At 37.2% G+C, this 15,699-nt stretch overlaps 1 protein-coding gene across 10 annotated transcripts in view; it reads left to right on the top strand.

The window, feature by feature from the left end:
• Lyst (lysosomal trafficking regulator) overlaps window positions 1–15,699 on the top strand; it is a 233,208-nt gene that overhangs the window by 180,439 nt on the left and 37,070 nt on the right. For all 10 annotated transcript variants that reach the window (XM_063260084.1, XM_063260090.1, XM_063260089.1 and 7 more), the window contains 3 exons: window positions 1,050–1,116; window positions 3,285–3,441; window positions 15,053–15,193. In XM_063260084.1, coding sequence (XP_063116154.1) covers window positions 1,050–1,116; window positions 3,285–3,441; window positions 15,053–15,193 — 365 coding nt within the window. The remainder of the gene's footprint in view (window positions 1–1,049; window positions 1,117–3,284; window positions 3,442–15,052; window positions 15,194–15,699) is intronic.

Genomic DNA, 15,699 nt, shown 5'->3' with positions numbered 1-15,699 from the left:
ACAGCCATTAAAATAATGTTGTGGAAATGTCTATTGTAGGCAGGAAAAGATATTCTTTTTATTAAAAAATATATACATGCACAGATAAGCAAAGAAAATATCTGAATAGGTATATTCCAAAATGTTTTATCTGTGGGTAATAGTAATTATAACTGATCTTTTATTTATTTAATTTGCTGACCTGTAACGTTTGCTTTTCCAGCCTATCAATTAATATAATTTGTGTTCCACAAAACTATTTACAGTATTTATGAAAAACTAATATGCCAGGTCTTTGTATGTGGAGATGTGAATTCCTATCTATTCTATAAAATTAATTCTACTTGGTTTTTTTAAATTCTTTTTGAGACAAGTGTCTTGGTGTGTTCTCAGGCTGGTCTTAAACTCCTGGTCTCAAGTGGTCTTCCCAGCTTAGTCTCCCACATAGTTGGGACTGCAATCATGAACCACCACACTGGGCTCTGTTTGGGCTCCGCAGTGGAAACTGCAGTGGTAACACATTCACACATGCATGTGTGTGCCCTGAATCATCGTCTATTAGGCAGCAAAACACTTGCTGTAGTACCACTCTGAATCTCAGCCTAGTCATTCAAAATGTGTATTACTTCTTCAGTTTTTACTAATTAGGCTAATAATTAAATGGCATCTTCTCATGATCATATTTCTGTCCAAACTTCCCTTTACTCTGACTGCCAGATGGGGATATAGTCTGAAAAATGGGGACAAGAACTTTTAGGGCTGAATAGAATCAGCTACCACAGGAAGCATCAGTTGTGATTCCAGAAGAAGCTGCATATGTAGGGAGAGAAGCTCTTGTTCAGATTACATCTGAGTCAGGATTTTTGCTGCTGGTAGAAGTCTGTGGGAAAATTTTACCTTAACTGCTTAAGTTATAATTTGGAATGATGTAAAGCACAGTGTTTTAAGCATTAAACTCAGGGCCAAGGATATTGGTGATCACTTATTTACTCATAAAATGCATATACAGGTGTCTTCATCCTGTCAGTATCAAATGACTTTATTTTTTTCCATCATCCTTTCCTTTACAGAAATCTCTCTAAGCCTATAGCTGTGCAGTATAAAGAAAAAGAAGATCGTTATGTGGATACATATAAGGTAGCTGCAGTTTCCACTCATACTTTGATAAATGAAAACTGGAGTTTTATTTTATAGATTTGGGTTCTACTTAATTTTAAACTTACAGCATTGATTTTTCATTTTCATTTTTCATTTCTTTGTACTTTGACAGATAACTAGAAATTATGTGCAATTAAATATTATTTTGTCTTAATTCTCTGAAAACACTTATCTTAGTTACTTTTTACTTCTTGTTGAAATAAAATACCTGATGCCCAAAATTAGGGAAGGAAAGGTTTATTTCTTACAATTCTTGGAAGTTTCAGTCCATTTCGGTTGTCTCCAATACAGGGTGGCATAGCATTCATAGGCACTGCAAACAGCAAGGCAGGAACCAGAAAGAGAGACATACTTTCTTCCCACCATTACTTCATATGCTGGCTCCACCCCTAGGTGGGTGTAGCTCTCACATCACCAATACGAGCTCTAGACAATGAACCAATCACAAACACTACATTTGGTCACATCTGTAATTATGTGAGGCTTGGGGTCACTGACATAAACCAGGACAACACCTTAGAGAATTAAAAAGTATCCTTTTGTCATAAATTGAAAACTCATAATCCATTACTTAAATACATAGCAAGTATATTTATTTTAAAACTCATGAAGACTTCCAAGCACCTGCTACTTATATCCCCTAGTGCTATTTCCATAACAATATTAACACATTTTTATGTACCATAATCCTTATTAGTCATATTCAGAACACTTACATTGGTTTATTAAAACAGATTTACTAGATTTTAAATTTCTTAAATTGAAAAGAATTACCTTTTTTGTGAAAATAATATATTGAAATTCTATTGAAAATCCAAAAAACTTTCTTTTGCCACATAGCATTCTTCACAACAGTGTCAAGACAGATGTAGCTGAAACAATTTTCTCAAATTTCCATATTGTTTTATATATCACAGTTCCAGAAATATCCCTGTAAGCACCTTATACTGTTACTGTTTGATTCTTCTGTAGTTGAAAATAGGGCAGTCAGTGAGAATAAAAGTGACTACTGAAAACTCACTAGTATTCACTACTGGAATTTGTTATCAGAGCCAAACAGAAGCCATGGAGGATGACCATAGTGACAGATTAAATGTTCAGCTTTGCTTCCTACTTTATGATGGAAGGATAGGAATAATGAAAAGTCACTATATTCTTTTTACCTTGTATGTAGCTCTACTGCAGAACAGCCATAAAATATCATATTCATGTTGATACCATGTATCTTTACATTTCTGTTGCATTTCCACTTCTAGAAAAGCATTTCTTTAAATAATATAGCACAGTATCATGCAACAGTCTTTTATTTTTAAAAAAAAAAACATTTTGTAAATATTTATTTAAATAATGAGTTGAACTAGAACCCGACAGTTTCCTATCTAAAATTTTATGAATATTTTCTTTGATCCTTTCAAATCATGTTCTTTTTAAAATTTTATTTTGAGGGGCTGGGGATTTAGCTCAGCAGCATAAGTGCCTGCCTTGCAAGCAGGCAGTCGCGAGTTCAATCCCTGGTACCGATAAAAAAATGAAAAAGACAAAAAAAAATTTTATTTTGAATAGAATAAAACCAAATGAAACAAAACAGAATAGTCAATCAAAACAAAAGGATGAACATGGTACATGACTTAAAAACAAAATACAAGGAGATCAACAGCGGCTACCATAACGCCTCTTGTTATCTTCAAAAGAATTGCCCACACCATCAGGCATAATAAAATCAAACAAAATAGTACAGAATAAAACCAATAAAAATAAAACGAAACTAGGACTTCAAAAAGAAGATAATAGTAAAACCACAATGAGTATCATAATCATGCAACAGTTTTTAAAGTGCAGATGCCTCTAGTGATCTATGTAGGTCTCATTGAGTGCTTGATGACCTTATATTAGGACATGGAGTATTCAGAGAGAGGCTGCAGAGCAGGAGGGTTTTTTGAGGACACTGAGTGCAGGTGCAGAATGCCAAGTACAGGCCTCAGAGAAGACTCCTTTCTAGACACTAGGGTCTCAGACATAAATGGGACGGGAAGCTATGGAGAATGGCATCAAAGGGTGGTAAAGAAGGATAAAAAAGAAAACCTGCACTTTCCCAACGCTGCATAGAATGTATAGCCATAAATTCTCTCTGCTTCTAAATCCTTCAGTACTTGGAGGAGGAGTACCGCAAAGGAGCAAGAGAAGATGATCCCATGCCTCCTGTTCAGCCCTATCACTATGGCTCTCACTACTCCAACAGTGGCACCGTGCTCCACTTCCTGGTCAGGATGCCTCCCTTTACCAAAATGTTTTTAGCCTATCAAGGTAAGAATGTTTCCTGGCCTAAAAATCATATTGGGTCATGACAACAATCAAACTTGATTGGCTTCTTGAGAACTTAGTAAGAATAACCAAACACAGGAAGAATTCCACTCACTTTGTTAAAATTCTCCTCAAAAATGGTGGGCCAGGGATACAGCTGAGTGGCACAGCAATTACCTGGCAAGAGCAAAGTCCTAAGTTTGATTCCCAGTACCAAAAAAAAAAAAAAAAAAAAGCTGTGGTAAGTGAAATCACCTTGCTAGTATCTCAAGTTTTATCTTCCAGTTAAGAATTTATAAAATTTATAAAAATGCAATTCCCTTTTAAAAATTGGTTTAAATTAATGTATAATTCACAACCCATAAAGTTACTTTTTAAAATTATATGCAGTTCACTTTGTAAAGCTTTTCAACCTAATAATTATTTCAAATCCTCTAAGTTACTTTGGATTCTATGTACATAATTTTTACAAAGAGCATATTATTGTATTTTATTGTAGGGGACTGTGTCATCATTTACTGTAGCTAAGCAGTAAATACCTTTGAGAACCATACCAACACCTTTACTGTAATAAGTACCTAGTTAATAGTCTACCTCCATTGGATATAGTGGGTTTACGCCTGTAATCCCAGCACTCTGGAAAGCTGAGGCAGTTCAAGCCCAGCCTGGGAAACTTAGCAATTTACTAATACCCTGTATCAAAATAAAAAAGAAAAAGACTGGGAATCTAACTGAGAGCAAAAGCCCTGACTTCAGTCCCGTATTAGTCAACTTTCACATCACCTGGACAAAATAAAGGAGACAGATTCAGTTTGGCTCATGGGTTGGAGTTTCAGTGCTTGGTCAGCTGCTCTAAGGCAGAAATGACATGGTGGAAGGAAACAGCAGAGGAAAGCTGCTCACCCGAAGGCTGCCAGCCAGCAGAGAAAGGAGTTGTTAACGATAAGAATGTTCTTTTCCAGAACGCCTGCCCCTTCCAGACAGACCATTCAGCATGAACTCATGAATGGATCAAAACACTGATGAGTATAGTACTCCCAAGACCCAAAAAATCTCACTTCTGAATACATGAAACTTTCAGGGGACATTTTAGATCTAAACCATAACAAATCTCCAGTATGGCAAAGTTGTTATCGCCATCATCTTTCTCCACTTTTTCTTTTTCTTCTTCTTCATTTGTTCTTCTCCCTTCTTTCTCTTCACCTTCCTTCTCTTCCTTCTGTCCTTCCTCCAATTCCTCTTCCTCCTGTTCCTCTTCCTCCTCCTCTTGTATTTGGCATTTTGCGTAGCAGCCTGAAGGCCTAAGGATGACTTAGGAATAGAATTTACTGATTTATATGCAAACAGGAACGTACCCCCCTATCACTTTCTAATGAAAACTGGCATATTGGCTGTTTAGTTGTCATTATCCACTCATGTATTCAGTCCTTCTAGGACTTCTTTGATTTTTTATTCATATACAGATTCTTTTTTTTTTTTTTTTTTTTGTCTTTTTCATTTTTATCGGTACCAGGGGTTAAACTCACGACCGCCTGCTTGCAAGGCAGGTGTTTATGCCGCTGAGCTAAATCCCCAGCCCCCATATACGGATTCTTGAAGGAATGAATTTGTAGTCTCTGATCTATAAAGGGACTTCTTTATATTTTCCCTCTGTAAGTACACAGAATAAATGTTCCACATGACAGCCATTCAGATATTTTAAGATTGTTGCTCTGTCCCTCTGTATAATTATCCCTCGTTAGTTTCACATCAGGTTGAGAGTTGCCCATATGCATGACTCTAACCCAGCTATTGCAAGGAATACGAACAGATAAATGGGATTGTTCTGTACTTCATGAACAGTATTCACAACTGATGCTCAAAGCCGTCTTTGTTTGCTTTGGCTTCCAAACATGCCACTATTCTGAAGATATTTCTGGACATGTTCTGATTCGTGAATGCCGTTACTAAAAATGGCAATATTTGGAACCATTTAAGTGTTTAACAGAACTGTTGGCTCCCTTCATCTAAGACTATATTTCTTTTAATATAGCCCAAGAATCTATTAGTATAAAATTTTCTTTTTTTTATTATTTAAAGAGAAAAAAACAAACAAAACACAAAAAAAGGGGTAGAAATAATACAGAATTACAGAAAAATAAACGGTAAGAAATCACCAGTTGATAAGTTCATATTGTCATCTTAGAAATAGTTGTTCAGGTTACAAAATTAAAGTATACAAAGTGACATTCAAATAGTGACACTGTTAACAGTTCTGCTCAGTGATCCAACAAAAACTTAGTCATGTGGTTATCAGTCCTACACACTTGTTTTTTATCTTAAAGAGGGTAAGATTAAGCATACCAAAACAGAACAAAACAGTTCATAAAGAAACAATTTAAAGAAATACGGATTTCAAAGCAAGTCCACTGGAGATCTTCACTGTCTATCTTATTGTCTCTAGTTTTCTTCCAAATAGTTGTCCCCATCTTCACACACCTTGAATACATACTGCATATTATAGAACTAATCAAATCATTGCAGGATGATGAAGACTTTTTAGGTTTTCAAGACCTGACATTGGGGAAGTCAATAATACTACCATAATGTCTCTCATTCTCTTCGTAGTAGCTGTCCTTATCTTTACGTATACTGAAATTGAACTACACTAATATCACTCTGAACAGTGACTAATAGTACTGCTAGGTTTTATATCATAATGCTATAGAATTAGCATTGGGTTTCTTAGTGTCTCTTCTTCAGAGTATCTGTTCATTACATCGTGCATTATATAATCTGTTCCCATAAATAGTTTAAAACATTCTACACATGTGTGAATCTCTACATGTATACCTATCTTTTCTCTATTATAGGGAAAAACATATCATAATAAGACAACAAAACAAATTCCTAGAAAAACATGAAAAAGACACATAAGATCACAATATTAAGTGATCTACCATAGTTACTATGCTTTCTCTTGTTATTTTCAATAGACTTGTCTACATCATCAGGCCTAATATAGTTAAGCATAGTATTACATAGCTATTTTTATAAAAACACAACTTTGAAGACATTGTAGGACTTGAAAGCGGTTAATAATCAAAACCAGCATGGATAGCCTTTACATCTTGTCATCTTCGCAGTAGTTGCCTCTACTCTTGATACTATCAAGCATACCAAATTCAAATAAAATCAGCTAAGGCAAAACCACGGTCTAACAAACCAGCTTCAAATAAGATCAGTCATAGTAAGACAATGTAAGTAATACAGGGCTTCAGTTTAAGTTAATATGAAATTAAGGATAGTTACCATGGTATAATCTGCTATTTTTGGGTTAGATGTCTGTGCCCTCAAATCTGATATGAGTGGACAGACCGGAACAAAATAAAATCAAACTAAACAGAGTGATCAGACTACTGTGACTTTTAAATCCTGATACACTGTTAACAATGTCTTCTGCCTTCCTTTTTTAGGATATTTTTTTTATTTAAGGAGAAAAAGAGAAAAAAAAAAGCAGAAAAAGGGTACGAGTTATACAGAATTTCAGAAAAAAAAATTAACAGGAAATCACTAGTTACTGGATTACATATTGTCATCTTAGAAATATTTGTTCAAGTTACAAAATTAAAGCATATAAAGTGGACATTCAAACAGTGAGACTGCAAACAGTTCTGTTCAGTGATCCAACAAAACTCAGTAATATGGTTATCTATCTTATACACTTAAATATACATGCAGTTATATCGTTTAGAGCACTTTCTTTTCCTCTCTTTTGTACAATGACTATTACACATTTTGGGTTTTATTACTCCCACGGTTCTTATTACTTTTTTGGAAGAGAGTAAAACCAAATGTGACATAACAGAACAGAGTCGGTCAAATCCAAAGTGTGGACATAATAGATAATGTAAAAACATAATACAAGGTGATCAACAATGGTTACCATAATGCCTCCCGCTATCTCAGATAGAATTACCTATATCATCAGTTATAATAAAATTGAACAAAACAGTAAAGAACGAAACCAACAAAACCAAAACATGGGAAACATTACAGGTCTTCAAAAGTAGATGATAGTCAACCAGAATGGGCATCATAATGAATCCCACTATCTTCACAGCTCTTGCCTAAACTTTCGAACCTGGTACTATCAAGCAAAACAGAATAGAGGAACATCAGTCAAAACAAGATGGTGAGAGCAGGGCTTCAAATCAAGTTAATAAAAAATCAAAGTGGGCTACTATAATATATCCTACTTTTTTATTTATTTTTCCCTTAATTAAAAGGATAAAAATAAAAAAATAAATAATAAAATGGAGATTGAGATAAAAGAGGGCATAACAACAAAACAGCGCAGATCAAAACATAACCATTTAAGCAAAATAGTGTTTCACCACAAGATAATCTTGACATAATAGTAGTTACCATAGTGTCTCTTCCCTTAAAATCTTTGGGTATAACTTCGTATACTGTAGCATCAAATATATCAAGACAATGTAAAACCATTCAAGAGAATGACAGTATTACAGGGTATTTAGAATCAACTAACAGAAAATGAACAATGGTTTCTGTATAATCTCCTTGTCTTTAAAAGTTTTTGTTTATATTATCACATATAATAAAATCCAATAAGATACAACATGTTAAAACCGATGGAGACAGAAGAACAAAAGCTTGATGGGACTTCAAAACAAGAGGATATTAAATCAGCACTACCTATTATGATGTCTTGTTTTCTCCAAAATGGCTGTTCCTACCATCTGATCTTCTCTGCCTCATTTCTGTTGAGCTCTTTTTCTGTCATTAGTTGTCAGTTTGTCTTCTTCATTTTGTTTTCTGCTCCATTCATTGTGGCCTCTCTGCCACTATTTCTGGAATCTTCGTATTTTTCTTTTTTAGAATATCCTGCAGTATTCTCTGTAGAGTTGAATTGGTGGTTGCATATTCCCCTAGTTCCTTTTTATCCTGAAAGCACCTTGTTTTTCCATCAATTTCTAGGGACAGTTGTGCAGGATATATCAATCTTGGCTGGAGGTTATTATCTTTCAGAGCTTGAATTATTTCCCCCCACGCTCTTCGTGATTTGATGGTTTATGCCAAGAAGTCTGCTGTAATTCTGATGGGTGTTCCCTTGTAAGTGATCTGTTTCTTGTCTCTGACGGCTTTTAATATTCTGTTCTTATATTGGATTTCTGGTATTTTGATTATTATATGCCTGGGTGTAGCTCTGTTTGGGTTGTAGGTGGCTGGAGTCCTGTATGCTTCATACATCTGAGTATCTTTACTTTTTGCTAAATTAGGAAAATTCTCCTGGATTATTTCTGTGAGTAGCTTTTGTAGTTCATTTGTTTGTGTCCCTACCTCTTCTTTTATGTTCTCAATTCTTAAGTTATAGATCCTCTTATCTTCTAGTCTTTGTATTATTGCTTTTTGTTTCTTTGTTATTTTTAAGAAGTTTTTCATTTCATGCCCCCATATTACAAATCTGCCTTCCAGTTCAGATAATCTATCCTTAGTTTCTTTCAAGCTGTTATGCCAGTTTTCGAGTTTTTAGTTTCTTGGTAATCTTTTTGAATCTGCTTCACGTATTCTATGTTTTCTCTATTTTCTCTATCAAACAGTTCTCCCCTTTTTTTCTGTTCTTCCATTCCATCATCTGTTTTTTCTTGGGTGGTGCTTAGCATTTCTCTAACTATTCTGCTTATGTCTTGCTTCAGGTCATTAATAACTTCATTCCTGAACTCGTCTATGAGGCTCTGGAGATAGCGCTTTATGTCTATTGGTGCCGTGTCTGCTATTACCTGTTTCTCAGGATTGGGGGCCGAGGAGCCTTTCTTGTTGCACCCTCTTCCCATATTCTTTGTTCCTTATATACAAGCGTATATAGGAGGCCCATCTTCCTTCCCGGTCAGCCATAGTCTGTTTGAATTGCGCCGACTAGGTGTTCCCGCCCACCGCAGCGCACCAGGGAGATACGGACCGGGCAGCCTATGCGGGGCCCACCCCTTCAGGTCAACCTACCAAACGCTTCACCGCTAGGGTGCACCTCCGGGTGCTGGGACCTGGGTTGTGCTAGCCTACCGGGTCTCAGCCAGCAGCATCGCTAGGCACTGCTCACCAATCCCGCTTGAGAGGGGGATACGTGACTGAAGTCACTACAGCGCCCTGTTCCGGCAAGTCTGCCCAGTCCCAGAATGTCCCCTGTTGGAGCCTCCTAGATCATGGAAGAGTCCCAGTTTCCCTCACTCACTGCAGGTTGATGCACGGCTCCCTGCCCGTCCCGCTCTCAACTCTGTTCACCGATTCCTGTTCTCAGAGCTTTCGCACGTCTCTCTCCCTGCAGAGCTGATTCAGATGCTGCAGCGGTAGCAGGAAACCCAAATCGCGGCTTCCAATGGTGCGGGCTCCAGCTTCTACGCTGAGGCTTTATCTGTTCCTGTTATAGCACCAGGATTGCATTCCCAGTTGGTTTCTCTCAGCCCAGTTCATTCTTGGGTCAGCAGGGTATATCTCCTTTTTCTTAGGATTCCTCACTCCGCACCATTTCTGGATTCTAAGCTGGGTCTCTCAGAGAGCCTCCGTAGCTGCTGCTATCTGTCTGCCATGTTCTCCCGGAATTTTTTTAGGCTATTTTTCACCTTTCCCTTTCTCAGGATGCTTTGTATGTTTTAAGTCCCACTAGCTCCTTTAGTTTTTAGATTATGGGGTCAGCCTGTTATCTATCTGAATGTTGCTGAACCTTTTTACCCCTGAGCTTGATCTTGAGGTGTATTCCTTATTTACTAAAGTCATAGGGTTTTCCTTCCTTCCAGCTGTGTAGTTCTACACTGCCCAAAAGTGTCATAGCTTTCCAATCTATCTGCGGCTGCTGGATGAGTTGTCCCTATTTCTCTCTGGTTTCCTGTCACATAGAGCATTGTTTTCTCACCTTTGACTTTCAGTTTATTAACACTCTTTCAGGTTGAGTGTATTTCCTGTTCAGAGCATCTCAATGGAACCTGCTTCCTAATCTACTCTGCCTGTGTTTGTTTTTCTTTATTTCAGTGTATCAAGGCTATCTATATTAAAGATTATAGCTTACCGCCTCTGCCTCATGTCTGCTATTCTATTTTTCTGCTATAATTTGTCCACTTTACTCTTTCATTCCACTGTCTGCCCCATTCATTGAGGCCTTTCTGCCACTGTTGCTGGAATCCTGGTATTTTTCCCCTCTCTCTGGAATGTCCTTCAGCATTCTTTGTAGCGTTGGGTTGGTAGCCATGAACTCCCACAGTTCCTCCTTGTCTTGGAAACATCTTATTTCTCCATTAATTTTGAGAGAGAGTTTTTCTGGGTACATCAGTCTTGGTTGCAGATTATTTTCTTTCGGGGATTGGACTATTTCCCCCCAGGCTTTTCTTGATTTGAGAGTTTGTGTTGATAAGTCTGTTGTTATTTTGATAGTTTTTCTGTTGCAGGTTATCTGCTTCTTTTCCCTGGCTGCTTTTAATATTCTGTTCTTTCAGTGGATTTCTGGAATCCTGAATATTATATGTCTGGGTATAGATCTGTTTTGATTGTAGGTGGCTGGAGTTCTGTATTCCTCATTTATCTGGATAGCATTTCTTTTTCCTATGTTTGGGAAGTTTTCCTTAATTATATCTGTGAATAGTCTTTGTAGTTACTCCTACTTCTTGCTCACGTTTTTTATTCTTGAGTTATAGATCCTTTTGTTGTCTTCTAGTCTTTGAATTGTTTCTTCCTGGTTCCTCATTATTTTTAAGAGATCTTTTGGGGCTGGGGATTTAGCTCAGTGGTATAAGCACCTGCCTTGCAAGCACACAGTCGTGAGTTTGATCCTTGGTACTGATTTAAAAAAAAAAAAAAGAGAGATCTTTTCTTTCATGATCATATATTATAAATCTTTCTTCAAGTTTCAAAAGGCTAACTTTAGTTTCTGTCAAGGCATTTTGCCATTTTTCAATGGAGTTTTTAGTTTTCTGGTAATCTCTTAGGATCTGTTTCATGTATTCTAGGTTATGTTTAAATTCTTCATCAAAGGTTTCTCTTTCTTTTTTAAATTCCTCCATTCTTCCATCTGTGTCCTCTTGGGAGGGGCTTACTAAAGTCATAGGGTTTTCCTTTCTTTCAGCTGTGTAGTTCTACAGTGCCCAAAAGTGTCATAGCTTTCCAGCATAGCATGGATTGGTCATTCTTTTAATTAATCTTTTTATATCTTGCCTCACTTGGATCAGAAGTACAGTTTTAAATTCATCTATGAGGTCATGAAGGTATTTCTTTATGTCCGCTGATGCTGTGTTTAGTATTGGATGGTTACTGCACTGGTTCTCTTCTATATTTATTTCTGGGCTTATTTTCCAGGGTTCAGCTGGAGGTTTTCCTATTTCTTGTCATGTTTTCTGGTTTCTTTCAGACTAGTGTGTCCTGGGAGTCTCTGGCCCTCTCTGTATTGCTTAGAGTCTTTCCAAAGTGTGCTGACTAGGGTTTTGCTGCCCTCCCCAATTTGCTGTTATCTGAGGTACATGCAGGAATGCAGGGGCGGTGCAGGCTAGCCCTGAGCCAGTCAATCCCCAAGTTAGGCTATACCTTGTGGACGTCACAGTTGTGACAATTTTGTACCTGCTTATTGGGTCCCAACCAGAGGCATAGCTCAGCCCCAGCAGATCCCACCAGTTCTCTCTGTGCCAGGGTGCTGTGCCCAATTCCAAGATGTACTCCAGCCAATGACAGCAGCCGCAGGACCCCATCCCTAGCATTCACCCGGAATCAATGCAGTTCTTCTTCTTGGGTACACTCCACACTGCGCCACGTGTCTTATGCGCTCCCAGCACAGCGGTGCCAGCTTCGGCACCCAGGTGTATGGTCCTCTCACAGTCTCCTCTGGCACAGCCAGGTGTCTCTGGCTGCTTTGCAGGGCCCCAGGACCCAATTTCCAGCACTCACTGAGAGCCAATAAAGCTCTTCCCCTTGGATCCACTGCTTGCTGTGCCGGATCCTCCCATTAAGGGCCTGGATTCACTGACTCCCGTTATTGGCGGCTGCGGTTTCAGCGCGACTTGGGATCGTCCGGGCACGCCTAGTACAGCACAGAATGGGTCTCAGTGAGCGTTTTGGGTTTCAGTCCTCTACCTGCGCTTTTCCTTCTCTTCCTAGTTTTAAATTTCCCTTTGGTTACCGCCTTGGTTAATAGGAATTGTTATCCAATTGTATGGCCTTCTCCATGTTGTCAAATTCTAGCATCTGAGCTGATTTCTCCACAGAGGTTCTCTATCCAGCTTCCTAGCAAGCTGCCATTTTTTCTGTCTCTAGTATAAAATTTTCAATCAACTAAAATTTATCAACCTTCGTTTATATTGCTATTATTGAATACACTAATATATAATATTAGGTTTTCTTTGCTGTGGATTAATTGATTATAATACTGGAGTTGAACCCGGGGTTTTCATACTGAACTGCATCCCAGTCCTTTCTTAATTTTTTAAATTTCTTTTTTTTTTTTTTTTTTTTGAGACAGGGTTTTTCTATGTACCTCACACTGACTTTGAACTCACTACTCACTTTAAACCCAAACCATCCTCAAACTCCTGCCTCAGGAGTTTGCTCCTGCCCTCAGCCTCTCAAGGGTTGGGATTCTAGGCACATGCCACCATACCCAGCTTTATATTTTTATTTTGAGACAGGATTGGAGTTGCCCAGACTGAGCTCAAACTTAAAATTCTCCTGCTTCAGCCTCCCAGAGTGCTGGGAATATAGTCCTATACCGTGACATCTTGCTGTATATATATGTGACTAAATTTTTTTTTAACTTTTTTTTTAACTTTTTATCGGTACCAGGGATCGAACTCACGACCGCCTGCTTGCAAGGCAGGTGCTTATGCTGCTGAGCTAAATCCCCAGCCCCATGACTAAATTTTTAAAAGTCCTGTTACTACTTTATCTCTATTTGCTTTCATTTCATTAGTTGCCTTTTGAATTTATTTTTTGATTTACAGTTAAGTCCAGGAATTCTCAACTTTCACACTCTAGTCACCTTTAAATACGTAATTTCTCTGTCAAAGGGGCTTCCCTGTGGACTGTAGCATCCAGACCACTAATGTCAATGGCACCTCCTCATCCCAGGTTGTGACAACCATAAATGTCTCCAGACATTACCACATAACACTGCAGGGCAAAAGTGCTTCCCTTTGAAAACCACTATAATTGAGTACAGGTATAGTCTAGATCAGTGGTAGCAAACCTATGGCACATGTACAGCAGCAGGCATACAGGCCCTCTGTCAGCATGTAGGCCAACTTGCCCCAGCAGCTGAGCATCAGATATTCAGGTTTAACTTCAGTGCTAGAATTTTGAATTAAAAGGTTTGTCATCACTGGTCTAGATTGTAGGATTTTGCAGTAGTACTTTTAAGAAACAAAAATTGGGAAACTACAGAAAGTCTTAAAATCTGGATATTAGTTCTTCTCTTGTTCCTTAACTCTAGGTGCTATGAACCCACCAAGCTGAGAAAATGGCCCTGTTTATTTTCTAAGAAATAAGTAAACATTGATAAAAGGTGTTTTTACTGAGTTTCATGCCTCGGGAGACTGAACTAGGAGGTTGCTGCAAATTTGAGGCCAGCCTGGATTATATGGCAAGATCTAGTCTCAAAAAAAAATTCCCCCCAGGATTTTATGCAGTGGCCAGGCAATGCTACCTCACTCAACAGAATAGATGAAAAAGTACTAAGAGTAACAGAAAATATGCTCAGCAGAGCAGCTAATGTATCATTTAAGAAAAAAATGAAATGTATCATTTTAAAGATGTGCTTTGCTTGAGGCTGAGACTCATTTGTGACAGTCCCCACATGAAAGGATGTACTAGTTAGCTTAGAAGGATTTTAAACCATTTGATACTTTTCCTAAGAACTGTATGCTTCATTGATGTTTCCAAGGACTGGTCTTTGGATGTCATTTATTATTCCAGGCTTACTCTAGGCCTAGAAAATCTAATCATTGTTGGCAGAAAAGAGTCAAGGACAGAACTCAATTCTTGATCATTCAGGGTCTATACCACAAAAAGAAGTTAACAAAAGAATGACTGTGCTTAGTTTTATATTATTCATTTGTAGGATATTGAAATCAAAAGCTTTAGCTAGAACATCTAAAAAGCAGTGTCCTCCACCCTCACAGAGAGAAAATTGTCTCAACAACTAGAGATGAGGGAATAATTTTGCTTCCCAATAGGTGAAAAACTATTTACTGACCTAAACTTTAATTTTCCATTTTTATTATTCCATTCATTCTATAAAAATATCTTTTTCATGTATTCATTATGTGCAGGCTGTGGGTGATACTGTAAGGCTCCTTTTGTAGAACTTTCCTTCTGCTTGAATAGAAAATAGCAATTAAACAAGCAAGTAATACAAATTCATCTAGTTACCGATATTCTGAAAGCATCATATAGAGGAAAGTAATATAATATGGTCCCAAAATATTATAGAAATAAAATATTTTTAAGCTTCAGAGTGATCTCAAAACTATGGGCAAATAAAATCAATATTACTTTGAATTTTTGGAAATAGCAAAAGCTATAACTGGTTTCAAATGGAATTAAGTCTTTGTATCTTAACTGAATCATTTGTATTTCTTTGTAGATCAAAGTTTTGACATTCCAGACAGAACTTTTCATTCTACAAATACAACGTGGCGCCTCTCATCTTTTGAATCTATGACTGATGTAAAGGAACTCATCCCAGAATTTTTTTATCTTCCTGAGTTTTTAGTTAACCGTGAAGGTATAGCAGCAAATCATTTTCATTTTATATTTCTGAGGATTTGTGATGATGTGATAATTTTTCAAAAGTTTTAATTTTTCTAAGTCCTAAAATTTGAGTTCCCAAATAAGAGAAATTCTTTTAAGTATATAACTTTATTTCCTGCTGATCCTAATAATTTCTTTCACAGAACTAAATATATTTGAAAGATATAAACTTTTAACTATTAAAATTTCTTACAGGTGTGTACTTCATTTTTTATTATTTTTATTATAAATGTTATGACAACTTTACCTTTTATTTTACAGAGTATCATTTAACCCTGTATGGTGCACTTTTGGGTTATTTTCCTTATTTCATGTTTTTATGTGACTCCCAAAAATAAATGAAATTGACAATTATATTTCTAGGAAAATTAGTGTTAGGTGAATCACTTTAGACTTATTTTCTAACTGGTTTCTCTGAGGCTGATTGGAGACTTACTAATAAATCCACACTGCTAGTTACCCTGGATTCATTCCATTATG

This window comes from Cavia porcellus, unplaced genomic scaffold, assembly GCF_034190915.1.
Source record: "Cavia porcellus strain 051 isolate PalLab524CR breed Dunkin Hartley unplaced genomic scaffold, mCavPor4.1 scaffold_13, whole genome shotgun sequence".
Taxonomy (NCBI): domain Eukaryota; kingdom Metazoa; phylum Chordata; class Mammalia; order Rodentia; family Caviidae; genus Cavia; species Cavia porcellus.
Note: the sequence above shows the minus strand (reverse complement) of the source record. Positions and strands in the feature narration are given on the sequence as shown.